Here is a 26,611-nt window from a genome sequence, read left to right on the forward strand (position 1 = left end):
TTCAGAGGTCGACGCCGATGGTACCATCGGCGGCGGCGGCTTGAATTTCACTAAGGGTCGGCGGCGGCGGCGCGCCGCGCCGCGCCGGTATTTTGCCGGCGGCGGCGCCAAATGCTAAATAGTTTCCTAAGAGCTTTTAAAGAGCTATCTTGTACTTTATCGCTCGAAAAAAAGCAGTCGGGTAAAAATATATGTACGCAATCTTTTATGTGTTTCCACATGTCATAGTTTTAAACCCTTATATGTACATAAAAGCGTTATGTCTCCCGGTCTGTTTCTGTGCACGTGGGTAGATGTAGGATAGGGGACCACTGATAACGTCAAAGGTAAAAAATGGAAAGCACTTTTTAAGCTAAAATTATAACATCTCCGATTTTGACAAAAGCATTCTCATTTTTTACCGTCTAATCAAATTTCACCTATTTTTATAAAGCTGCAAGTTGGTTTTGATTATGTCGCATTACTTCAAGTCATTGCTCAGAATTATTCGGGGGGTTTTAACACTTCCGCGTTATTCAGTCTTTGTAATTTAAATTTAGCATTTTGAAGATTAAGATATCAATTCTTTAATTAAAAAAGATTTCCACCCGCAAATTTTGGAAATTAAATATATTTGCATAGTAAACTTTGCAAATTTTTGGAAAGTTATTTCGGGTACAATTTCCCAGTTTCGTGATAAAATAAATCTTTATAATCGCGTTTTGAAGCCATTATACAGACGCGAATTTAAGATTACGCCAAAATAAGTAACTTATCTTCAAAAACACAAATTAATTGAAAATTCAGCTGGTAAAAATCATGGAAAATTTTTCCTATTTTTCATAAATATTTATTCTAATGTTATTCTAATACATTGTACATATTTGTCATGAATAAGAGATTATCAAATGAAAACTCTAGTTTGGGACTGAAACTATTGTTAAATGATGTCTTTTATAATTATAATTAGACAAAAATCTAGTATTCAAGCCAAAATAAAATCGCCGTTAATTTTTTTCGGCGGCGGCGGCGGCGGCGCGCCGTGAATTTTTTCCGGCGGCGGCGGCGCGTAAAAAAGTACCGGCGTCGGCGGCGTCGGCGGCGTGTGGTCGGCGGCGTCGACCTCTGGTACATTTGTTTGAAAAATACACATTTATTCATTCAAAATTCATTAATTTTTAAAATTTGAATAAATTATTCAATCAGTGTTTATTTATTCAAAATTTGATAAAATTATACATACATAGTTTGTTTATTCTTCATTTTATCGCGAATGAATTTTTCAATATGCCCTAAATATTAAGGATAGGACGAAAAATGAATAATGAACAAAAGAGTTCATTCATCCTTTATGAATACGAAATGAAATATTTATACAGTATTCGCTTATTCAAAATGTTAATAATTTATCACCTACATAGATATACATATTTTATTTCCAGTGACTCTGATATCCACCCTGGTAATAGTACTTCCCCCCACGCTGGGCTACCTCCACGCCATTTTCCCTTACCTCCTCATATTTTTTCTTAATTGGTACCTGGAAATATTGTGTGAATTAAGAGCGTCTCACTTCACCCTGGTCGACACCCGTATCCCGCTATATAATCGATTAAGTACCAACGTTTCCTCGTTCGTACGAGTCTTTGGAACTTGCATCGTCATCGATATGGCCCACAGCGTGATGCGGATCGTATTTTGCGCCTACTTCGTAGCTTCAAGTGCCTCCACCCCCTTCGTCAATGTGAGGGGAATGGCGTCCGATGTTTTCACGGTCGTGGCATATTGCTATCTTGTCTTTACCATTTGTTCGAAGGGGGCCCAGCTGGAGGGCAAGAGTGGCGATTTTATTAAAAGTTGTGACGATGAAGGTGACCAACTGTATGGGGATGGAAGACTCTATTTTGTAAAATCATGTCGCCCCAGGTTAACCAAGAATTACTTGGACACGGAATATTTTAGAGTGAATCTAGGCCTAATTACGCCGGTAAGTTCGAATGATATGTCATCAACTACACTGGTCGAAATCTGACATAGTCATGCAGGCATTTATTTCAAGTTGCTGCCGTCTGATATTAAAATTATACCAGTCCCTAAAAATTTCCTACCGGTATGGTAAAATTTTTATACCGAGCTATTACTACAACGCATAACTTCTCAATGCCAATTTTGATAAAGTCATGCATGAATACAGAGGGTATTATTTTTTTACTGGATTTCAAAGAGTGTATGAATTTGGTTTTTAATTGATCGAGTTATATTATTAATGGGCTGCAACAATATGTATATGATTTTTAATGCATAATTTCTAGATTGTTGGAACCGTCATCACAAATTTGATTGTACTGATGCAGTTTCAAAATGGGGACAAGACACGAGTTACGAATTGCGTTCATAATGAAGAATGAACTTCTCACATAAGTTAACATGTTGTCTTATGGATTACACACACAATCGCAATTTTGTGAGAAGAAGATAATGACTTAAATGTATAAGATACATACTTACGTACGTTTATTACAAGATTTTAACAAATATTTGCCAATGTATTCATTGTTTAAATACTAGTATTCTAACGCAGTTTTAAATTCGTTTTACAAAAACTACTTAATATTAAATTTTCGCTGGTTGAGATATGTTTAAATAAGTACGTGGTTCTGAAGGGAATAATCAGACATCAAATTATCTTCTTGATTAAATAAAAAATATTCTCTAATCTTACACTCGAAAATTAAATCATGAATTGAGTAAAAATGTTGTGTCAGAAATTGCCATACAAAGAAGCATATTTATGTACATGCATACCTATTTACATACTTAATATCACTAATGCTGCTGAAAAGGCCATTAAGCATATGTACCTGCCAGCACCACCAGCAACGTAATAAAATATAAGTACCTATATACTTCAATACCAATTTTACTAATCGTAGTTCCAAATATGTATTTTATTTGGTGCATTTATTTAAATAACTGAATAACCTAAATTGTTCTCTTAATTTGTTCCATAAATAACTCACTCATTACGTAATTGAATAACCTAAATTCGTTCCCTTAGTTTGATAAATTGCAACCTTACATGACTACCATCATAGCCAAAATTCCCTACTTGACGAAACCTTCAAACCGAAGTGCATTTAAAATTTGTCACTCAAAATGTGCACCAATGTTCTTCGCGTGTCTCAAATCTTGGGCTACTTTCCAATACCAAATGGAAGTCGTCGTAAAATTGTAAACTTTCTCCCAATCGTGTCAACCCTAGCATTCTGTATTTTTGGGGTTGGGAATATTTTCATATTCGTACCCTTCTTGTGTGAAGAGCAGTCGATAAAGGGGGCTACGACGAGGGGGGGCCGACAACTAGTGTCAAGCACGTTCTACTCTACCATCCTAATTAAAGGGGCGGTACACATTTTTGCCGTCATTTTTGTTCGATTCACACTTTTTCTTAGGAGGGAAGAACTGTCACAATTTTATCGTGAATTTATCAGCTTGTTGGAAACATTTTCAACTTTTTCTCTTAAAACCAATAGTCCTGAAAAAGTAGCAGAAACTGGTCCGGCAAGAAGGAACAGATATGAAATAAGATTACGTCTCGAGTTGATCTTGCTCTATTTATCATGCATCGCATTCATTGCTGACATGTGGGAAGGATACCTAGTAAATCCAGTGAAAGGAGGTACACACTAATTTACAATTATGTAAATATATATATATTTAAATACAAGTAGGAAGTTCTAACAATATTTCGGCAAGTATCTTTTAAACAGGATTTTAAAGATTTTTTTCACGTTTATTTCAACTCGATAGCTTGCCATTGTGAAGTAATTTTTCAATCTTATACATTAAGGTTGCATACATAGAATCTCACTTTACCCCCATTCAATGTCTTTACATGGAACGTTCTAAAATTATAGCAATTTCATACACATATGTATGAGTAAAATGAAACTTTTGTTACTTTAATGTAAATAAACTGCAAAAATTCGAAAATTGCTAACTCATTTGCCATTTTGTCAAATTTCTAAATTTCTTCAATTTTTAATCAATCGTTTTGTTGCACCAAAAATCAACTTCATATTAAAGTATCAAACGCTACATTTACCTCAAAACGCACGAAATTCATGCCATTTTAGAAATTTGCATTTAAAGACATTAGACAAGGGGTAAATCCTATCTAAAAATCCATGAGTTATTCCATTATAATGCTGAAATTATATTTGTTTCCAGCGTCCCTGATATCGAGCCTGATGATAGTGCTTCCCCCCACGCTGGGCTACATCCAAGCCATTTTTCCCTTCCTCCTCACATATTTCCTCAATTGGTACTTGGAAATATTGTGCGAATTAAGGGCGTCTAACTTTACCGTGGTCGACGCCCGAATCCAATTGTATTACCGATTAAGCGCTAACGTTTCCTCGTTCGTACGGGTCTTTGGAACCTGCATCGTCATCGATGTGGCCCACAGCGTGATGCGGATCGTATTTTGCGCCTATTTTGTAGCGACAAGTCCTACCACCCCCTTCGCCACGGTCCGGGGAACGATCTCCGATGTTTTCACGGTCCTGGCATATTGCTACCTGCTCTTCACTATTTGCACGAAGGGGTCCCAACTGGAGGGTAAAAGTGGCGATTTTATTAAAACTTGTGACCATGGATTTGGAGAGGGTGGCGCATTTTGTGGCGCTTATTTGCTAAAACCTTATCGCCCCCAGTTAGCCAAGATTTCCCTGGACACGGACTATTTTAGAGTGAATCTAGGCCTAATTACACCGGTAAGCTGTACATATATAGCTTTTGATCAAGCGATATTACTGAGTTGGTTGCATGGGGTACATAACTTTTTAATGAATAATTTCCAGATTGTTGGAACAGTCATGACAAATTTGATTGTACTGATGCAGTTTCAAAATGGGGACAGGGCAGTAGTAAACGCAAAATGAAACCCCTTCGCCTGTGATTATTTAATAAATATTTAAAACAGATAATAATTTTATGAAGCAATTGTAAGTAGCCTTGTGTTGAAAATCTCAATAACCCATAATAAATATACATATGTATACACCTATTTATGTAGTAATGATTAGTAAACTAATGCATTTGGTTACACCCATTATTCCAAAAGTTATTGAACATCTCTCATATACAACCGAGATATACATACATATTACATATGTATGTACATATGTATGCAAATTCCAAGAACAATGAGCGTCATTTGTTCGTAATACATACGTTGCTTAATTAATTGGGTGGCACGAATGGAATCTTCCTCTTTAATGAATGTTTTTTTTTGGTAAATAAGTAACTTATTGCACCGCACCTGCACGAGCTGTACTTATTGAGTTGAGAAGTACAGTTTGTGAGCAGTTGATATTGTTAATGGGGTCTTATTTCCATTTCCGATTGACAATTTCATCATATACATAAATATGTTTATATGTAAGCAAAGTGCAGATATGCAGAGCTGGGAAATTAATGAGTTTCGAGATTAAAAATTAAGATTTGAGATTAAAAATCCCCGAATCAGAGATTAAGATTAAGATTAAAATTATTCTTCCGCTACTAAATTAAATTATTAAGATTAAATTAATCTACTTTTATGACACAGATTAAAGATTAAAGATTAATTAATCTAGATTAATAATAATAATTAAGAATTATTTTATTTTATCGCCGTTTTTTATAGTTTACATCGATATTATATCATAAATTCTAAAATTTGAGAAAAGTATGAAGCATCGGTGCTTCAAAATTGTTATTCAAAATTATTAAACTTTTATCAGCTAAATTTAAGGCGAATACAATAACTTGTAATACGAGTAAAAATTAGTCTCACCTCAAATGCAACGCGTTTTTAAATTTCAAAAAATAATAACTCTTAATTTTTTAAATTAAATTAATTTTTTTAATGACAGCAAATTTCTTAATCTTTTTAAAGAATACAGTTTTAAATAACGTTCCTTTCAAAGAAGGGAACCTGTCAGAAATTTAGAATTGTTTTGATTTTTAAAAATGGTTCCAGTGTTGAAAGACGATCGTGCGTTGAAATTTAGAGATTTACAAGGAGTCGACAGTCGAGTAACAGATGGTAATCATAATATTAATCGTGATTAAAATTAAAGTCGAAGATTCAAAGATTAAAGATTAAAAATTAAATTAATTAAATTGACTTGTGAGATTAAGATTAAAATTATTGATTAATACGATCAAATTTCTTAATTAAAATTATGGATTAAGATTAATTATTCTTAATCTTAATCTTAATCTTGATTATTTTAATCTAGATTTTCCCAGCTCTGCAGATATGTATGTAACACAGGAAATTAGGTTTGTCTTGCAAATATGTAAATTATTCATGCCACTTTCTCCCAATTATCCAGCTTCGTATGCTCTTCCAGCTGGTGGACAGATACGTATTTACTCTGTCTCGATTATTTTGTTTTGCAAAAATTTGTGAGTTCCTGGGCACTCCCAACTATGCAATCTGTGTCAACTTTTTCCAATAAACCCATTTCGACAGTGGTAGATGAAGGTTTTCATCTTGACCGTGGCTGACCGTCCTTTTGCCGTGTTTTTGGTGCTACCTACTCCACATCAACTGGACTCCCCTCGTTTCCTGCCTAGTTGACTCTCCCCTTCCCAATCTTCTGTAGGATTGGACTGCAACGTAACATCCATTCATTCTGGGGGATAAGAATTTCGACAGCCCCTCTTTTGGAAAAAAGCCACTGGGTGTGGTTCTGCTTGGTGCGTAATACACCTCTACAGCAGTAACCATACCCGCCCGGCAAGGCCCGGCAAGTCAATTAATTCATTATTTAATTATTGACATCTTCCCCTTTTTGCTATACATCTCCTAAAAAAGTTTTCTCTCATATTCTTCCGGAGATGGACTGGATCACCGCATGGAAATTTGATTGATGATGACTGGAACTTTATGTGAAACATGTCATCTGCCCATCAGACAACAACAACTGACATTCATCTGCAACTCGTGTGAGCAAAAACATCACCGTATATGCCATAAAAATGTAAGAATACCGGAAAAAGGTTACACTCGTGCTAATGTTCTACCTAATTGGGTTTGTCCTAACTGTACATTACACATTCGTAACGGATCCTGCCTCATTGGACCGGACTTCCTCAGTACGTCAACCTTATTATCATGCCAATCTTTATTGGAGCCTCCTTCTTCCCCGCCTTCGTCCAACGTCGTCTCAACGCCTCGCGTCGACCCCACTCCACATTCGACTGCTACACCTTCACCACACCCGCTCAATTTTATAAATGATTTGCGTGGTTTTAAATTAGCACACCAAAACCTTAATAGTTTAAGAAATAAGATTAATGATATTTCTGTTTCCCTTTGTGCTAGTAACATCGACCTGTTTGCCATTACTGAATCAAAACTTGACCCTCATATTGACATTAACGGAACATACATCATTCCGAATTATTTTCTCCTTCGCCAAGACCGTGTAAAGAAAGGAGGAGGTATTGTAGTTTATTTAAAAAATTGTTTTACTTATGAAATTGTTGACTGCCCTATTGTGACTAATTTCAATTCCGAACATTATATTCTAAAAATTAGTTACTGCCCGGACAAAGCTTTCTTGGTCGCAGTAGTTTACAGTCACCCGTCGGTCACTACTAGTAAACTTGTTTCCTATTTTCATGAATTGAATTGCTTTCTCCTTTCTCTCACCAACGACTACATTATTGTTGGTGATTTTAACCTTGACTTACACAAAAGAGACTCTGATTCTTTCTCATTGCTAAATGCAGCGAAAGAATTCCAACTTTCACAACTCATACACGGACCAACTTTTAAAGGACTCTCTCTCCTTGACCACGCTTACGTTAGTAAAAAACTTCATTTTACTTCAGCCGGTCATCTGTCCCATACATGTTCTGATCATGACCTTGTGTATGTAATTCGTAAAACCTCTAAACCTAAATATTACCCAGTCAAAACCTATTATAGATGTTATACGAACTGTGACTTTGAAGCACTTGACTCTGAACTAATTTCCTTTAAGTTTAATTATTTTAGTGATATTGACATAGAATTTAATAGATATAATTTATATTTCTTATCTTTACTAGACAAGTATGCCCCACTGAAATCTAGATTTGTTAAAGCAAAATGGAACCCTTGGTATTCTGCTTACGCTGTACTACGTAAAAATAGAGATAAACTAAGAATAATTCGTGATCGTACTCAAGCTTATCCTGATATATGTAAGTACCGTTGCGCTCGTAATTTATATAATACAAGTATAAATAACGCAAAAAAGTTGTATTTCTCAGAAAAACTTACCGAGAATGAGAAAAATACGGTTTCTTTGTGGAATCATGTTAATCAGTTAAATGGGTTTCGTAAAAAGCAACGTATGAGTATATGTAAATTAATTAACCCTTCCAATAACACATTAGTTTCTACCGTTAAGGAAGTTAATCTTGTTTTAGCAAATCAATTCGTCGTTAATTCAGTTAGAGCGATTCCTGAAAAAGATTTAAATGAACAGATGACGGATTATTTTGCTAATTTTGAGAATGATAATCTGAATGAATCCACTATTGTAACCCTTTGTGAGGTAGAAAAAGCGATTTCTGACACTGTGAAAGATAGTCCCTCAAATATGTATGTACCTCTTTCCATTATAAAACGATGTAAGCAAACTGTAACTTTACAATTAATGGTTTTATTTAATATGATCCTGAATCTCTGTACGGTACCTCAAGCTTTCCGTTCCACTATTACTGTACCAATCTACAAAGGAAAAGGGAAAAAACATTCTCCCTCTAGTTACCGACCGATATCAATGATAAATATATATTGTAAAATTTTCGAACGATTATTATATACACGATTATGTTTTAGAATTGACTCAAAACTTTGCAAGCAACAGCATGGCTGTAGAAAAAAACACTCTTGTCAAACTGCTCTTTCTGAATTTACTAACTATATATATTCAGCACTTGATGTTAAGAATGGTAAATGTATTGCGATTTATTATGATGCCCGTTCTGCTTTCGATAGCCTAGATAGGTCATTGTTGATTAAGAAATTAATGTCTCAGTTTAAACTAAACCCTACATATATTAGTACTCTGTATAACTACATGAATCATAGATGCTTTAAGTTTAAGGATGATGATCAATATTTTAATAATCCAACGGGTGTAGTTCAAGGGGCAGCGGGTAGTGGTTTGTATTACTCAGCCTATCAAGACGACATAAATAAGATCATCACCATTCCGTTCTTACTCTATGTTGATGATCTGGTAATCTACATCGCCGGTCAAGATTTAGATGTTATGATGAAAATCATTATTGACCAGGCAAACGCGGTGCAAAAGTGGTATGATGATAACAACCTATCAATTAATTATACCAAAACTAAGTTCCAAATATTTTGTAAACCCAACTGTGTAATCCCTCCTGAGTTTACCTCCCCAATTCTGTTAAACAACGGCCAATCGATAGAATATGTACATACGTTCAAATACCTCGGTGTAATGTTAGACTCTAACCTTAACTTTCGTGATCATTTTAATGCTGTTACTAAGAAAGTTTCTCAGAGTTTAGGTTATCTACACGGTTTAAAGCGGCACCTGACCGATAAAGTCATGGCCATTATGATTAACAGCCATATTCACTCGATTATGGACTTTTGTATTGATATCTGGGCCATTCAGACTGATGCCCAACTCGATTCAATACAACATAAAGTAAACTCCTTCCTTGTCAAATTCATGTTTCCCTCCCTTGCAAAAAAATTTCGACATAAGAAACATTCACGCTTTAAAATCAATAAGCAAGCGATAAAGATAAATGAGTTGTTATGTAAGTGTAACCTTTTGACAATACGAGAGCGTCGTGATTTATTTCTGTATAAGTACGCTTTTAAACACCTCCAAGACCAAATAAGTTCCTCCGCAATTAGACGTTCTTGGCCACTCTTAACTGTAACATCATGTAACTTTGCTCAAAAATCCATAAATTATCGCGCGACCAAGTTATGGAACAAACTCCCACGCGATTGGGACCCAAACTTGAGCTACAACAAATATGTACAAGCCGTCCGTGAACATATCATTAATGCACGTGACGACCAATATTGTTATTGAGTCCATTAGATATTTTTTAGGTTAAATATATAGTTTTATCTACTTGTGTCATAGTTTTTAAACCAGTTTTGTAAACTGATAACTATTAACACGTGAATAAAGGTTTAAATCAAATCGTGATCGTGTTAATCGTGAGCACTTTCTCCATTTGCATGCATATCTATCTACATACAATATTCATATTTATTTTTTACGTCCACATATGTACATACATAGCTTTCTTAAACACTTAAAAATACATAAAAATGTTTTTATCAGTTTTCACCCATTATACCATATTTTTAGGAACTTTTACATTAGCTAACCCACTTTCGATCACTCATAATTTTAACAGTTCCCAAATTGATATCCTACAAATTGACCGTTCTCACCCGACCATAAGTTTCTCAAATCTCTCTGAAAATAAGTTTAGTCCAATTCGTAAAGTTGTCCGATATTCATCATTTCAGGAAACGTATCACATTTTCTTACAAAATCTAACTGATATTTTTAATTTCTTAGGAAAAACTGAATCATCTTTTAAACCCAACATATGTAGTTTCTTATTTTACTCGAAAAAATCAGAATGGAAATTCACATATGAAAAAATGCTTCAATTTTTCAACTTTAACGCAAACATTTATTTCCTTTCGAATTACGACATTCTCACCGCCTCGTTTCAAGAAAAATTCCAGCTCTGCTACTTTTGTCCCGAACCATTCTTAAAAATCGACAAAATTTCCAAAAATCAAAATTCCCGCGTCAATTTTCAAGGAGCTCCCATCGGCGCGCAAGGATATTCCCACGAGCTTTGCGAGTCCCAATTCCGCTTCAAGAACTGCGGCTGGTCGTTCCGCTTCTACTCCACGGCACAAGCCCACTTCAATTTCATCTTATCCATGATAAGCACCGATCACGAGATCATATCTTATCTCCAAGGGGACAAAACCTCCCCAAATATTACCACTTATCTTACCCAAACTTCTTTTATCATCCAGTACAAAAAGGTCACCAAGAATTCGGCCCCTTTCATCCATCCGTACCAGGGGTATTTCCTGCTCTACTGCGAAAAGGAACGGACCTTTGAAATTGGCTCATTTACATATTGGCTCGCACCATTTAGCCTCTCAGTCTGACTGCCTTACTTGCTGTGCACCCTGATAACCAGTTTAATGTCGGGATGGATTTTATTTCGGTCTGGTAAAATTTTTAAATTTGCCGCCAATTTCTTCAACATCATAGCGCTAACTCTGAGGCAATCTGCGACCCGAGAATTCAATATTCGAGTTCATTTAAATCTCGCATTTCTCGCGTTTTTTCTCACCAACTTGTACGAATCCATGATAACCACCGATATCACGGTGAAACCATCCCCGCACATCGCCGACCTTAAGGAGCTCTTCGTTTCGAGGGGATACCGAATGTTTTGGCCGACCGAAAATCCCGCCGAGATGAAGGGCCACGCAAACTTGAACGAATTTCGGAGCGGTTTCGCCACTTATAATTTGTCGCATCTAGTCGACGAGCGGATTAAAGGGTTCGACCTGCCGATAAAGTATGGGCCCGCGATTTCCGATAAGTTCGAAACTTTTAAAAACCCGGGGAATAAGGTCGCCACGGATGTGTCTAAGAGGGGTAGGGGGTATGTTGAGATTGAGTATGGTAGGGTTGTTTCTGGGAAATTTTGTCATATTTTGAAAAATAAATTTTTCGATAGGGTATACTCTTCGTATGTTCAGGGGCATGGGTATGAAGAGATTGTGAGATTTCTGGAGATGGCGAGAGAAGCGGGGTTAGTTGAATTTTGGCGGGAGGGGCAAAATTATATGGATACGTATAGGAATATGAAATTTCAATATGGAAAGTCCCTGAGGATGGGGCTTATCAAGGGGAAATGGGCGGCGATGGGGTTGAATGAGAGGGTTGGTCAGTTGTTTGAAATATGCGGTGCTTTTATAGCTTTGGGGGTTATTCTAATGGTTGTGGAAGTGATTAGCAGTTGTCGGAAGAAAGGAAGTAATTATTCGTCCAAGTAACTTTTTTTCCATACGTGAATTTTTTTATTTTTACCCATTCAACAAACATCGAGTAAAATTAATTTTCGATTTAAATAAAAATCAATCATGTAAATCATGTTACAGTTTTAGGAAGAATTATGGCAAGTATGTATGTAAATGTGACCATATTTTAGTATATTTATAAATATCTAAAAGGTTATCTTTTTCACATACACTATTAGAAATCTGGTACAATCACATTCACATTGGGTATTTATTTCTCAATATATTTAAAAAATTTTATTGTTTGGTATTAAAATTATATCGGTCCGTAAAAATTCAGATACTGCAAAATTGTACTGAGCTGTTACTGCGCTGTGTTACTTCTCAGTACCACTTTTCTAAAGTCATATACATAAATATGTATGAACACCGCTTGGTATTATTTTAATACCATGTGAGTAAAAATATATTTTCATGTGCCTGTATTATTGGCTTGATGCATTAAATTTATGTTGAGCTAAATAACCATGAGACGTTTTCGTCGTCGATTTGCCCAGTATTTCATCCGTGCTTCAGTTCTGCCCATTGGTCTCTGAGCTACCCCACATCAAGTTATCTATTCACAAAATCGACACTTAAAACAAAAACATGCCGTGAGTGAAATACGTATGTACAAGTGGTAATTCTTCGTGTGCAAAAATATGTACGTGCTGGAATTTATGCACATATGCGATATTTTTTGCATGAATATCACTACTGCATGGCTGTGTTCATTTATCTTCTTATGTATGTAGTTGCCATGTGGTGGTTAACAAATGTACCTAATCTAAAAATGCAAAGGTGAACTAGATAATAAAGTTATACATAAGTTGAAAATACTGCACATTGTGCACTTAATAATGAATTTATTACCAAGCCGTAAAGTCCGTAAGTGTAATGCTGAATGTGCAAAATTATATGAATGCACAGAAGTAATTTTTAACAACAATTGAATTATTACTTATTTGGTAAAGCATGCCATTTTATTATGTGTAAATACTTCTTACGATTGAAAAGTAAATACTTGCATGTATGCAATGTTATGCATTATTCAAGAACTTATTTATGTACATATGTATGCACAAATAGCGAAGTGGTATTGAATCATCACCGACCGGAGTGCATTCATAAATGACTTCACGGGTGTGGTAACAACGGACATTACCGTATAGTAAATGAAATATGTTTGAATTAAAATTTACCACTCGGAAACAAACAAATAATAGCTTATGCATTGAAACCTGGTTTCTAGAAATTAACGAAAAATCATACAAAATCGGTAAATTTTTAATTAAAATACGAAGTATTGAGTTGCATATATGTAAATGTAGACTTTGATGACCAAGTTGATTTATTTTTATTTTACATGAAACCAATCACTGAATAATTGGTGGAATATTATTATACCTTATGCACGTTACTAACTTTTAATACATACGCATTTTAAAGCTTGTTTAAGAATATGAGACAATAATGGTCGATCTGTGCATTACTTTGTCCGTGTTTCTCTTCTACTCGTTGAACTTTGCGCTACCCTGGATCGAGTAAGTAAGTTGCTGAGCAAAACCTACACTGAAAACTCCCAGTGAAATCCTGAGTCAGGATTCCTGGTTCCATGTGCTAAAATATTTGTACCTGTGTCGAATTAAGAAGGAAATTGCATAGCTATTTTGCATGCTTATATACATATGTAGAGATTTTAGCGGGTTGAAATTACACCACCAAGAAATAAAATAGATGCACTACAACAAATCAATATTGTTTTTTTCAAACTTTATACACACCTGAAAAGTTAGTAAGTTTTTTTGAAAATAAATCATACAATAAAATAAAATGCATAACCATTGTTTTTATTCATATTGTATCTATAAATACATATCAAATCAATCATTATGAAATGGCAGACACTTAAAATAAACTGCATGCATTCTGTAACAAAAGCAAACTATACAATTACATTACAATCAATCCCACCCCACTCTGATTTATCTGTGCATATGTGCATATGTACATAAATACATTCTTAATTATGTAGTTAAGTATTTAACATGAAAAATGCATGATAGAGTAAATTCGGTTTGCAAAAGTTCCAAACCTAATTTTAATTTAAAAAAGGTGGAGAATAAGTAAGAAGGTTAATCTGAAATTGTTTTGTTTGTAAAAAAATTTGCACACATTTTTTATGAATAGAATAATAGGACAACGTACATATTATGTATGTACAACGTTTCTACATACAAGCAAATATGCAGATTTTTGTGCCGTTACGAATAAAAAACGTTACATAATTATAGTTTTGTTTTTGTTTTAAATATTTTCATGAAAAATGTACGGTGAGCATATGAAGATACATACGTATGTATGAAGTGAGACGGTCGTCCTCCCTTTGCGAAGTACATGATCCGTGCATCTGTTCTGCCCGTTGGACTCTGCGCTGGAAAATCTGCACTCGATCTGCACTAAATCGGTACTAAAAACATGCCGTGAAATCCGTTTCGAGTGTGTACCTGAAATTCAGCCAGATAAACATACATACCACTTAGGATTAGGTACCCTGAACTGAATGAATGAATATCTAATTGGTGAAGACGTAAATGCTCATGATTTTAATCATTAAAAGAGAGTAGGGAATGGCTAGAATTTATGTATATATTTATGCATGTATGTACACGTGAATATATACATACCTGTAAATGCATATTTGCATGCATATATTTTTTTTCTTATACAAATGCACGAAGTATGCTGAACTCAAGACTCGTAACATATAAAACATTAATAATAAATTCCCGAAGTTAAGCATTTATCAAAGATTACATGCATATAAATTTTGTATAAAATTACTTACATAAAATACATATGGGATAAACTTGCCAATTATACGATGCATGCCCGAAAAAAATACAATGCATATTTATGCACATACTACAAATCTCTAATTAAATTCGTCTAGTTTATTAGCAAAAAAACTATTTACGTATAAAACTCCGTGGCTGGAATTTCACGGATTTGCTTGAAAAAATTAGAATACATAAAGTGAAGTACATACATATGTACACCTATTACTAACGGCTACTAAATACATACTACTTACTCATTTACATAATTTTAGGATAAACATGTGCTTAATTTATAACATTGTAAAATTGAAATTGCTCGATCTAGCAACATTCATCATTTCGTTCTCGGTCGGCATAACCTTACGACGTCCGGTTTGATTTGTCTTTGCCCTCGGTCTTTTTAGTCCTCCAACGGTTCGCATTTTCTCCAATGTTAGTTTATGCACTTTGGTTAGGTGACGATCTAAATTAATTTTAGTCTTGAATCCTGCCCCGCAAGTGTGGCAGATATGGTTTCTAACGTCCGAGTGGGATGTTAGGTGGGTTTTTAAGCCTTTACCGTTAAAAAATCGGGTCCCACAAATCTGCAAAATGAAAGAAAAGCGTTAGATTGAAATGCATTCAGGAAATAAATAATCAGTACACTATTAGAAACCTGGCATAGTCAGGCAGGTATTGATTTCTCGGTATTAAAGTTGCTACCGCTTGGTATTAAAATTTTACCTTACCAACCCGTAAAAATTTGCTACCGATATGGTAAAACTTTAATACCGAGCCATTGCTACACGGAATTACTCATGAATAACACTTTGCTAGAGTCAAAAATACATATATGAATACCGCTTAGTGTTGTTTTAATACCGGATTTCTAAGAGTGTACACAAATTTAGATAATTATTTACATGACATTCGTGCTTTCTTATCCCGCTGTGAACAATTTTGTGCATTCTGAGTCCACTTAGTCCCGTAAAAGTGGCACCGCTGAAGAGAAACAATTAAAAAATTAGCACAAACAATCAGATTTTTTTAACAAAACAAATTTTGAAAATTATAATATTCACCACTCGTCACAAACTATCGGCTCGGCATTGTGGTCACGGATGTTGTGTGCTTTTAGAGATGCCCCCGTTTTAAATTTTTCCCCACATGTGGAACATTCGTAGCTTTTCTGGTTTTCGTGCACCTTCCGAACGTGGAGGACTAACGATCTCTTGAGCGGAAATCCCTTCCCACAAACGGAGCAGTTGTGCTGTTCGGAAGTGTGGTGGCGAATCATGTGCTCGTTTTTGGTAGCTTTGTCGATAAATGACTCCTCGCATTGGTCACATTTCACCGGTTTTTCGCCCGTGTGGGTACGCACGTGTCTGGGGAGTACGGTAAACAAATATTAGATCGGGGTTTTTCAACAAAGTAAATTGCAAAAAGTTGTATACGATTATTCTAATACAATAAAAGTAACAGATTTTTTTTGGAATTGTGAGATTTTTTTTTAGACTTTTTTTGTAAAATTGTGGAAACTTTGATTAACAAGTTCATGAATTTTCCAGAATTTACTGGGTTAGATAGAAATGTTCGATTACTCAATTACTCATTAATCGTGTAAATCCATAAAATTATTAAAATATTTTACAATTTTCTTGAATTTGAAATCTCGTAACTTTCCTAATTCCTAACAAATTCTAAATTATTTTGTACCTTTGCCACGATTTTTTTGCTGCGAGCGTAATCCCGCAAAAATTACAAATCCACGTCATATGCACCGGATTATGTTTTTCTAAGTACGTCTGATTTGCAAATCTGGCGTCACAAATGGTACACACGATGGGTTTGCTTTTTTCGAGCTTATGTCGCTCCATGTGACTCACAAAGTTGACCTCCAGTGTGAAACCCTTCCGACATTCGGGTTTCGTACAGAAAAAAGATTTCTCCTCAGTTTCGTGTCGCACGATCATGTGGGCGTCCAAAAGCCCCTGAGTTTCGTACTTGTTTTGGCAGATTTGACACTGGAATTGGCAAAAACCTGGGTGTTCTTGGCGCAAATGGATGCGGAGGTGTTTCTCCCGTCGAAATTTGGAAAGGCACGCTCCACAAGAGAATTTGTAGCTGGATTCGTTAAATTTCTTGGGTTTGGGGACATATTTTCTGATTCTGATACGTTTCTTTTTCGGAGGGGGAGACGATTTGTCGTCAGGGTCGGATTTGACTGTACTTTTGGTTGGTTGTTTTCTAGAGGATTTATTTCTACAAATTATAATTTCTTAATCTTAACTTTAACGATTCGATGGACTCGAAGATTCGTCGCCAAAATTGTTAAAATTAACACATTTTTAACCAGTTCTTCGGCCTGGGAATTTATTTTCAAATTCTGGACGACAATTTTGTAGAACAGGTCGTTGTCAATAAAAAACAACTATCAGACAAATTGCAAATCATCGAAACTGGGTTACCTTAATTTTAAAAAAACTTACTTTCCAGTTTCGATGATTTACAATTTTTCTGATAGTTGTTTTTTATTGACAACGACTTGTTCGAAATTGACTTTGTACAAAATTGTCGTCCAGAATTTGGACGAATTTTGACGTTAAATTTGACGAATTTTGGTGACGAGTCATCGAGTCCTACATTTCTAAAAGCATGAAACCTGTCATACTTGGCTTTTTTAGCGTTATCTGGTGTTATATAGAAATCAGACTCGTCGCTCTCGCCCTCACTGCTGGTGGAATCATCATCGTCTGCTGAGTCGCTTATGTTGCCAGCTTCATCTAAACGGAAAAGTGGGTCGTCCTTATCATCTGATTGATTAGAGGGGGTTGGGGATGGACAGGGAATATCATCCTGAATTGGGAGGAATTGTTCGTCATAATTGTTAATTAAAAAGGAATCATCTTCCGGTTCTTGTTTGACTTTAAAGTCGGGGAGAATCTGGTCAGTTTCTTGGTCTTTAAAGAAATAAAAAACAATGCAATTATTCTACAAATCACTGCGGCAATTCAAGCAATCTTTAATAACTTTGTAAAATCCGTAAATTTAGTAAAATAATTCTACAAACTTTTGCAAAATAAAGAAACGCAGAGAAAGTTTACAAAATTGGTACATAAGCTAAATTTGCTCAGAAATATTTGTAAAATTTCGTAAAACTTTGTAAGTTTAGATAATTTACGGATTTTACAAAGTCACCAAGGCCTGCGTGAATTGGCTTGCTAATTATTTAATAGAAACCTGTAGAGGAAAGTAACGATTTTCGAATTTTTTGCAAGCTCTCCCCAATCTTTTCATCTTTTAGGAAAGAATTTGACACCGTTTTCCTCAATCCTTCCAATTTTCTGGCAATCTCGTCTTCCAGTTGGGATAACTGTTGCTTTATCTTTTCAATCTCTTTCGCCGATAAGAAACAAGTCTGACACAGTTTGAATCCGTCGGAATCCTCGATTTGTGCAATAATGGTTTGATGGGGGGAGGAAGTGCGATGTTGGGGGACGAGCAGGTCGTACAGTCTGACAATTTGCGCCTTTATTGAAAATTTGTCGGCTGGGGGAGGACGGACGTCTTTGTCCAGAATGGATAAGCATAGGAGACAGGAATATGTCGCCATAGTGGAAAATCTGCAAGGTACAAATCCCATAAGAATTTACAAAATAATGGGAGCATTCGCAAATTAGCTGATAAATTAGCTTACAAATTTTCGTAAACTTACTCAGATCAAGGGCGTCCTTTTATTTTGTAAAAGTTTTTATTAAACTTACGGATTTTACAAAAAAAGTTGCCTCAAAGGACTGAGCGAAGCGAATTGATTAGATCTTGTCAAAATTGTTTCCCCAATGGTTGCATATTTCGAATCACATTCACCTGAAATTATGAAATTAAATGTAAACCCCACGAAAAAAATGTCACTTAATATGTGAATTAACTTTGTGACTACACCTAATTTCTTACTTTAATCGAAATTGCAAATTATTTCAATAAGAAGTTTCACTTTTAACGATGTTTTGGAAAAAATGGTTCTTTTTAAATTATTCACCAGAGCAAATTTTTATTGTAATTGAAAGTTTAAGCTGTACATAAACAAAAAATAACAACACGAATCACAAGCAGCTGACTTTGAGCTGTAGTAAAAATCCAACCTAAATCTCGTTTTTGAAAGAAACTTTGTTTCATATATACATAAAACTTTGCGAAATTGCATAAAACCCTATCATTTAATGAAATCATAAAAAATTGAATACAATCGACATAATTTTGGCAAATTTTACCTAGTAAAAGTATTTACAGAACAAATATAAATAAATAGATAATATGACATTGCTCTTTTTATTCCCTTTCCTATGCAAATATCTATCACAATAGTTTTAGAATATATATGAACTTTCCCATAAACATTTTGTATATCCTGAAAATGCTACAAAATTTCTGTGTACAAATATTTTAGTGTCTTTTTTTAGGAAACATATTTTCATTTTCATGAATAATACAATTTATTTATCTGAGGTGAGACGGTCGTCGTCGCTTTGTCGAGTACTTTATCCGTGCTTCTCTTCAGCTCTTGGGCTCCGTGTTCCTCAGCGAGCAAAGAAGAATCGAAGCTAGGCTAACACGGCGAGTAGGTTACAATTTTAAATTTGAAAATTAACCATGTGCTCATTCTTTAAATTTCTTTCTTTTATTACATAATTATACTACGCCATAATCTACTTTTATGGTAAAAATTTCAAAATATCTTACCGTTATCATAATAATTGGTGACTGTTTGAATGTATGTATGTATGCATATGTACATGTAAATAGGAAGGTAACAACTTATCAGTATGAATCATACTGTATGATTCACCAGGGTCGTCTTTTACGATTCTCGTAGAATTTTTCGGTTTGCTTATACCGATTTGCGTTATGCAATACTCTAAAATTAAAATATTAATGACTAATAGTTGTTCATTTCATATTTATGTAGTAGCGTTTGAATAAATCGTACAAAGGTGCAGTACATACACATAATTTTCGGCTATATTACTTAACTAAGGAAATAACAATTCTTCCTATTTATTTTATAATCTATACAGTAGGTAATTCCATACCATATAATTATTTAATAATCTCGCCATGCATTGATGAAAAATGCAATTTGCCACAGGTTTTATTATTTTAAGCAAACGCAGTTATATAAAAGTCGACAAATTTGGTTGAACTCTGTTATTCTAGTTAGACCAATGTGTCCGTTATGTACTTAAGTTTAAGAAAGCTAATTTATTACAAGCAAAGTTTAGGAACATCGAAAGGTGATTTTTATAATAATTGTGCGTATAGGTAGGACAGATATTCTTATTTAAAAAACGGGTCATATTTCCTTTAAAATTTTCCAAATGCTACTCATAATTCAAAGGTTAATTGCCAATTAAGTTTTTACCGGCATGCATGCCGGTCTTCCTTGAACCAGCACAGGCATATTGTGCACAATTGCACAAAATAATTTTCTTGGGTGTTGCTGTAGCCAATTTAGAATCTAAACTTTAGATTGTATGAATTCATAGTCAGCATAGATAAGCGAAGTCAGCATAGATAAGCATATTTACATAAAGGTAAAAACTGGAAGTATTTATGCACATAAGATCAATATCAGGTTAGGAAAACAGATATTTAAGGTATCTGATTATAAAGGAGTCGGAGGTCAACCCCAACCAATTTTCGACGCCAATTTCGATGATTTTTCGGCTGCGCAGAATCCAAGAGTTGAAGGGACAAGAAATCTAATTTTTCGTCACCGGGGCCGGGGCGTATGTAAATTTATACCTGCGGCGAATTCGTCTACATCTGACCGGAATATGATATTCCGGGCATAATAATAGCCTACATAATTTGTGATATTCCGAATATCACAATTTGTTTAGGCTATTACACCTTTGCATGAAAATGGACAAAGTACGTGACCGACTTTCGGAGAGATTTGGCCAATATCCCGCTTCATTTTGCCGACCAATTGTAAACAATTAACGTAGGATGCCCTAAGATTTGGCATCAGATTCCTACCGCACTACGTGCACGACCCCCCTGCCAAGATTTTTTTAAAATGCTTGATTGGACTGTAATGTCAGCAATTTGCTTCAAACAAATTTAATCAAACCAACATACCAGCAAATAATTTATTCAAGCTGAAATCATGAAAAGTAATTATAATTAATTCTACATATGTATATGTACTTAATTGCTTTAAATTCTATTTTTGAAGAAGCCCGTGCTGGTCAGAATAGTGCAATAAATACATGACAACACACCTATGTAAGTCCCTAGTAAAGCATTTTTAACAAAGTATTCAAATCTTGCAAACCTTTCTCGATTCACCATTATTATTCGCCATGATTATCACCCCTTTAATGTGGCGATCGCTGGATCGCTTTAGCATTTTGTTCCACTTTATGCCCACCAATCCAATCGAGTATGACGCTAAAAACAGAAAATTTGAGTTTAATCGAGTCTCACTTAAAATGTGGCCTTACCTCTGTTCAATTGTTATCGTGTTCCTATCCACTTTTGCACCTTGCATGGTTCTCGCCATTTTCAGATTATTCGGCCTGCTGTACATTCCCCTGGGACACGTCATGCTGTTACTTTTAGTCACATTGATGAGTGTGATGTTCCTTCTGGCAGAACTAATAACTGCGACACTGAGATACAAATTAGTTGGATTGATAAACTGTGTCATCGAGATGGATAAACGGCGAAAAAAATGTGGTAAGGAAGTCTGGAATGTCACTTTTGTGAAGGGTCTAGAATAAAAATTTCACCTGGATATGGAAGCGAGTTGTCCCCATTATTTGAGCACTTCGAAAATATTGCTATGGACGAAACTTTGTATCAAAATTATTGCTTATTTTTTAAAATTAGCTAATTTTAACTTGCAGGGGAAGCTTATTTTCAATTTCAGAGTTATATAAAAAAAATCAAACCATACACACACCTATGACATTTTGACGACTCAACTTGAAAATCCTAATTATTTAATTCCGACTCAAATTAATCGTAGATCTTATGAAGCTTGATTTTTTGGGATCTGCACTTATCTCCGTCGTTACAACGTTGGGCATCTATATTTTCGCTGGTTTTCTCCTACATTCCGAACTCGGCCCGCTATTCCAGTTTCAACAATTACTTACAAAATACTGGACACCTTTTCCCCTGCTAAAATTTGTCTTCATGTCCATCCTTCGTCCAGTGCTAACACTGATCGCATTCCTTCAAATGTGTCGCCTTTTCGCCATATTTATCTCCGGGGGACCAATAGCAGCCTTTCTAATTCAGGATAATATCGCGAATATGGATCGTATTTCGCACAGATTCTGGATCCACAGTTATGCCCGTGAAACCCTGCATAATCACGCCATAATTCAAATATTGTTGCAATGGTCGTCCGACGTGTTACATTCGATGGTCGCACTTTTGCAGTTTTCAGGACTTATTTCTGTCCCATTAAATTATATGACGATTATGATGTATAACACAATTCCGTTCCGACTTTACGTCATTTTTCCCGTTGCATGCATCCTGCTCCCGTTGAGTCATGAGATTTTTCTACCAATCTTAATTAATGTGTATGAAGATGAGGTTAATCTGCACCGGAAGTGGAGGCGGTCCTTGTGCTTTTGTGGGGATGCGAAATATTTGGTGAGAAGGGTGAAGGCGACCAGAATTTTAAGGGTGTATTGTGCCGTGTTAGAGTTTAACTTTTATTTTTTGAAAAACTCGACAAAGTTGAGGTACCAGTATGCAATTTTGAATTATACGATATCTGCGGTGTTATCAGTTAAAGAATAAATGGGAGAATGATGGATTAAGTGCAGTGCAGTTTTTTAAGCAAATTTTGTCCCGTGTTTTTTAAAAATATTTAGTCGAAATAGTGCAGCAGGGTTTCACATAAATAACCATCGCAGTTTCTTGATTCAAAGAACTTTGACAAAATACAGTATTTAAAAACAATAGAAGTTTTCTGATTTTGGGGCAAATTTTGTAAAATGAAAATACTTTAAACAACAGTCATCTTGCTTATCTTCTTTCGTGTGTACATACATACCCTAAAAAATTCCACACAGTAGTTTTAATTTCAGAATGTCGCACGGACGCATTTTGTTTATCCTGAAAATGCTAAAAAATTGTAGTGAAATAAAAAAAATTGTGTGAAAGACTTGTTTTGTGTGAAATTCATGTCATGGCGAGAGGCATGCAAAGTGAGATGATGGTCGTCGTCGATTTGCGAAGTACTTTATCCGTGCTTCTCTTCAGCTCGTGATCCTCGGTGGTATCCCCACCAGGGAATAAATCTTGCTCGCACCCGTCCATAAGCGGTGCGAGCAAGCTATGGGCCAGTGCGAGCAACATTTATTCCCTGATCCCCACACAAAACTTGCATTGAAGCCCACAGATTTTATGGTTCATGGGAAAAAGTTCTTATCTCCGTGTGGTTAATTAACTTGGAATTTACATTATATTTTTACATGATTATTTTTTAGGAAATATATATCCTTGCATAATGTGCACAATTTAAATTTATGTATATATGTAGTTGCTACTGTATGAATGCATATATTAAAAAGTATTTAAATTCATTCAACGCTAATTCCAGATTATGGTAAAATTTCGGTCGTATCCGGATAAAATTGTGGTGTGGTAATAAACGGTAGATTGACTAATTGGATGGCACGACTATTCTGTAGTTTGTTGGGTAGAAATTTTCATGCGTAACAAACTTTTATTTACATGCAAATGTACAAAACGGGTTACTTTTGGAAAATACATACATATGTACGTCGATTTTCTGGATAACTGCATATCTGTGTGGAACAGCCCACAACAGGATTTGCATAAATTTTGCAACGTTAATTTTCGGCGATACCGTGTCTTCCATATGTAACACTTGTCCCTCACAAACGAGATAAATTAGGTATGCAAGTAACTATTCTGCCAATAATCGAGAGACAGTAAGTCATTGCATGCATTGTAATTTGACGAACAAAAAACAAGTGTTACAATTTAAGCGTACATATTTTTAGAAAACGGAGTTATGTATGTATATAAAAGTCGAAAAGTAGTTTAAACTCTACTATTCTATTCTTAATTAGCCTAATGTGTCTTTCCGGAATTCATTATGCACGTTTAAAAAATCTAATATGTAGCAGCCAGCTACAATTATGCAGCACATCTCGATAAGATTCTTGTAATAAGGCTTCGTATGTGCTACAGACTTATTTAACAGGAAAATAAGTATTTCTAAAAATATGTGACTGTTACTTCAAAGGTTAATTGCCAATAAAGTTTTTATTTATTTATGTACATAATATGTACATACCTACATATACATACATCCATATATATCTATAGCTCTCCTTGAACTAGCACAAACATATTGTTCAGTTTACCATTGGCTAATATGATTTTCTACGGTGTTATAAACAAGTTAAATTGCATTAAATTCAAAGTCATATTTTTAAAATTTCACTACAAGAGTTAACCCTAGTATTTAAGTTAAAACCGGAAATTACAAAAGCTCAGTGTGTAATTGCATATCCAGTTTGGTGGAGCTTTAGCGAGTTATGTAAATATGTAGATACGTAGTCACGATATCAAAAATTGCTAAAGTCATAAATAATTACGTAATACACTTGAAGGACCGTGCACATTGTATGTGATCTATTTTTGGAAAATTTTGACCCATATTTATCCCCTCTAATTGTACCAATACCCGGCTATTTACTGCATAATTTATTAGCGGGATATCTTAACTAATCTAATACCCTTACATATCTCAAATACATACTACTTGCTCAGCCACCTTAATCAGATTTTAAAAAAATATTTGAATACGAAAAATCTACTTATATCTTGCGCCTCAAACTCCAGGCCTGGCAGATGCTCACTGTCTTTACAAATCATTATACAACCGCCCATACATGTTGAACCCAAAATAAACATATAAAACATCGCATTACAGCGTTTGAACAAGTTTCGTCCCGACTATTAAATACTTGCATCACAGTTCCTGAATTAAAGGAGTTTTGGCAAAAATATTTTTTTAAAAATTGAAATTTTTTGATAAAATTATTTAGTACAGATATTCGTAATGGTTATCACAAATTTAATGTGGCTTTCTTTGGATCGCTTTAAATTTTTGTTCCACTTTATGCCCACCAATCCAATCGAGTATGACGCTAAAAATAGAAAATTTGAGTTTAATCGAATCTCACTTAAAATGTGGCCGTACGTTTGTTCAATTGTTATCGTGTTTCTCTCCACTTTTGCGCCTTGCATGGTTCTCGCCATTTTCAGTTATTTGGCTTGATACACATTCCCTTAGCCAACGTCTTGGTGTTACTCGTAGTCATTCTGGTTAGTGGGATTTGCCTTCTGGCAGAGCTACTCGCAGCCATCCTGGGATACAAATTAGTTGGATTGATAACCCATGTCATCGAGAGGGATAAACAGCGAGAAAAATGTGGTAAGTCTGTGGCACCTGCAAACATACATACATATTTGCATACACACGTAAAAACCCGGTGTTAATCGTCACCAAACGGTGTGCATAGGTGACTTCACCGTACGTAACAATTGGTTTCACCTAATGGCGGTAAAATTAACGCCAGCCAGTGACAATTTGTCCTCATGCGGGTAAGATTTATCACTATGCGGTGAGAAACATTATCAAAATTTTATGAAGTCATACATATGTACCAAGTACCCGCAAAAGAACTGTTATAAGAAAAACTCATTGTAGCGAGCCCAGTTTATTGAATTTCGAAAAAATAAGTACATAAGTGAAAAGCCAATGAAATTTCGTATAAGAAATATTATTCACTTTTCAAAATGTCAATCTTTTAAGGCGACACGAGCCAGGAGTCTTGGTATCCACCACTCGATCGGAGTACGCATGCGTTCCAGGGGAGATTGGGCTCATTTCTTGACCGTTGAATTTTTTGTGGATTCCAAACTTGTGTGGGGTTTAGCACACACATCTAGCTCCAGTTTGGATAATATTTCATAGTTCAGAAGCCCAAGCTTCTGCGACAGTGAATTTTTTTCTTGATCCGAAATGGAGTCAGGAATTTGGGATTTCAACTACCCAATTACCATCTTGACCACTTGAGCAGGACCTGAGCCCTGCTTGAATGTCACTTCGCTCTTTTTTAACAGGTTATGGTTCACGGGTGTCACAATTCACTTGAAAACTGAAAAAAATAATTTTTGATACCAAATTTCACCCCCAGAGTAAGAAAATTCACTTTTTCGACCCAGTCCAACTTATGTCCAATAAAAAACTTGTAAAACCGGAATGGTAAGTACGATGAACATTTTCGAAATTTTTACGAATAGTCTAGACTGGTGGGGTGTAGAAACGGGATTTTTGCTATTTTATTTGGCATCACCCATAAAGTTTGGCTCATTTGTTGAAAATATCCGTTTCCATTTTTCAAACGCGTACCGCATGATCAACGCCCGGGTTCTGTCGGGCCTGTTTTTCCTTGCCGTGTAGTTAGTGGGTATTTCTCTTCATATCTTGATGGGATAAGTCCAAGGTCCAGTTTATGGGCCCGGGAAATGGTTTTACTTGATCCATTCATTTACGAGGGAAATTTTCTTAGGGCTCGGCATTGATTTTGGTGAA

The 26,611-nt window shown here is 35.2% G+C and overlaps 2 protein-coding genes across 4 annotated transcripts; one reads left to right on the forward strand and one right to left on the reverse strand.

Moving 5' to 3' along the window:
* The first annotated feature begins 3,135 nt into the window (after window positions 1-3,135).
* Window positions 3,136-5,005, forward strand: LOC118435580. The gene is made up of 3 exons (XM_035851860.1): window positions 3,136-3,658; window positions 4,210-4,754; window positions 4,842-5,005. The coding sequence occupies exons 1-3, from the start codon at window positions 3,136-3,138 to the stop codon at window positions 4,920-4,922; spliced, it is 1,149 nt and encodes a 382-aa protein (XP_035707753.1). The 3' UTR covers window positions 4,923-5,005.
* A 10,062-nt stretch (window positions 5,006-15,067) lies between these two features.
* LOC110849631 (gastrula zinc finger protein XlCGF58.1) lies at window positions 15,068-19,222 on the reverse strand. 3 transcript variants are annotated; one of them, XM_035851924.1, is made up of 8 exons: window positions 18,907-19,222; window positions 18,717-18,819; window positions 18,193-18,575; window positions 17,624-17,912; window positions 16,669-17,214; window positions 16,035-16,337; window positions 15,876-15,954; window positions 15,068-15,557 (listed from the first exon to the last, which is right to left on the reverse strand). In XM_035851924.1, exons 3-8 carry the CDS (start codon window positions 18,563-18,565, stop codon window positions 15,264-15,266), a joined length of 1,884 nt encoding a protein of 627 aa, XP_035707817.1. In that variant the 5' UTR covers window positions 18,566-18,575; window positions 18,717-18,819; window positions 18,907-19,222; the 3' UTR covers window positions 15,068-15,263. The 3 variants fall into 3 exon arrangements, with proteins under 3 accessions (XP_035707817.1, XP_021952751.1, XP_021952750.1); XM_022097059.2 differs by having other exon boundaries at window positions 16,669-17,199; window positions 18,668-18,819; window positions 18,907-19,221; XM_022097058.2 differs by having other exon boundaries at window positions 18,668-18,819; window positions 18,907-19,220.
* Between the last annotated feature and the right edge of the window lie 7,389 nt (window positions 19,223-26,611).

This window comes from Folsomia candida, unplaced genomic scaffold, assembly GCF_002217175.1.
Source record: "Folsomia candida strain VU population unplaced genomic scaffold, ASM221717v1 Fcan01_Sc005, whole genome shotgun sequence".
Classification (NCBI taxonomy): Eukaryota; Metazoa; Arthropoda; class Collembola; order Entomobryomorpha; family Isotomidae; genus Folsomia; species Folsomia candida.

Bases quoted from the DNA above. Each gene is read 5' to 3' on its own strand.
- LOC110849631 (XM_035851924.1), bottom strand. From the start codon at position 18,565: ATGGCGACATATTCCTGTCTCCTATGCTTATCCATTCTGGACAAAGAC. The intron at 17,913-18,192 runs GTTTCTATTAAA...ATTTCTTTAAAG, and splicing joins ATCGTTACTTTCCTCTACAG to ACCAAGAAACTGACCAGATT. The intron at 15,955-16,034 runs GTGAATATTATA...GTTTCTCTTCAG, and splicing joins CCGATAGTTTGTGACGAGTG to CGGTGCCACTTTTACGGGAC.
- LOC118435580 (XM_035851860.1), top strand. From the start codon at position 3,136: ATGTGCACCAATGTTCTTCGCGTGTCTCAAATCTTGGGCTACTTTCCA. The intron at 3,659-4,209 runs GTACACACTAAT...ATTTGTTTCCAG, and splicing joins AGTAAATCCAGTGAAAGGAG to CGTCCCTGATATCGAGCCTG. The intron at 4,755-4,841 runs GTAAGCTGTACA...AATAATTTCCAG, and splicing joins ATCTAGGCCTAATTACACCG to ATTGTTGGAACAGTCATGAC.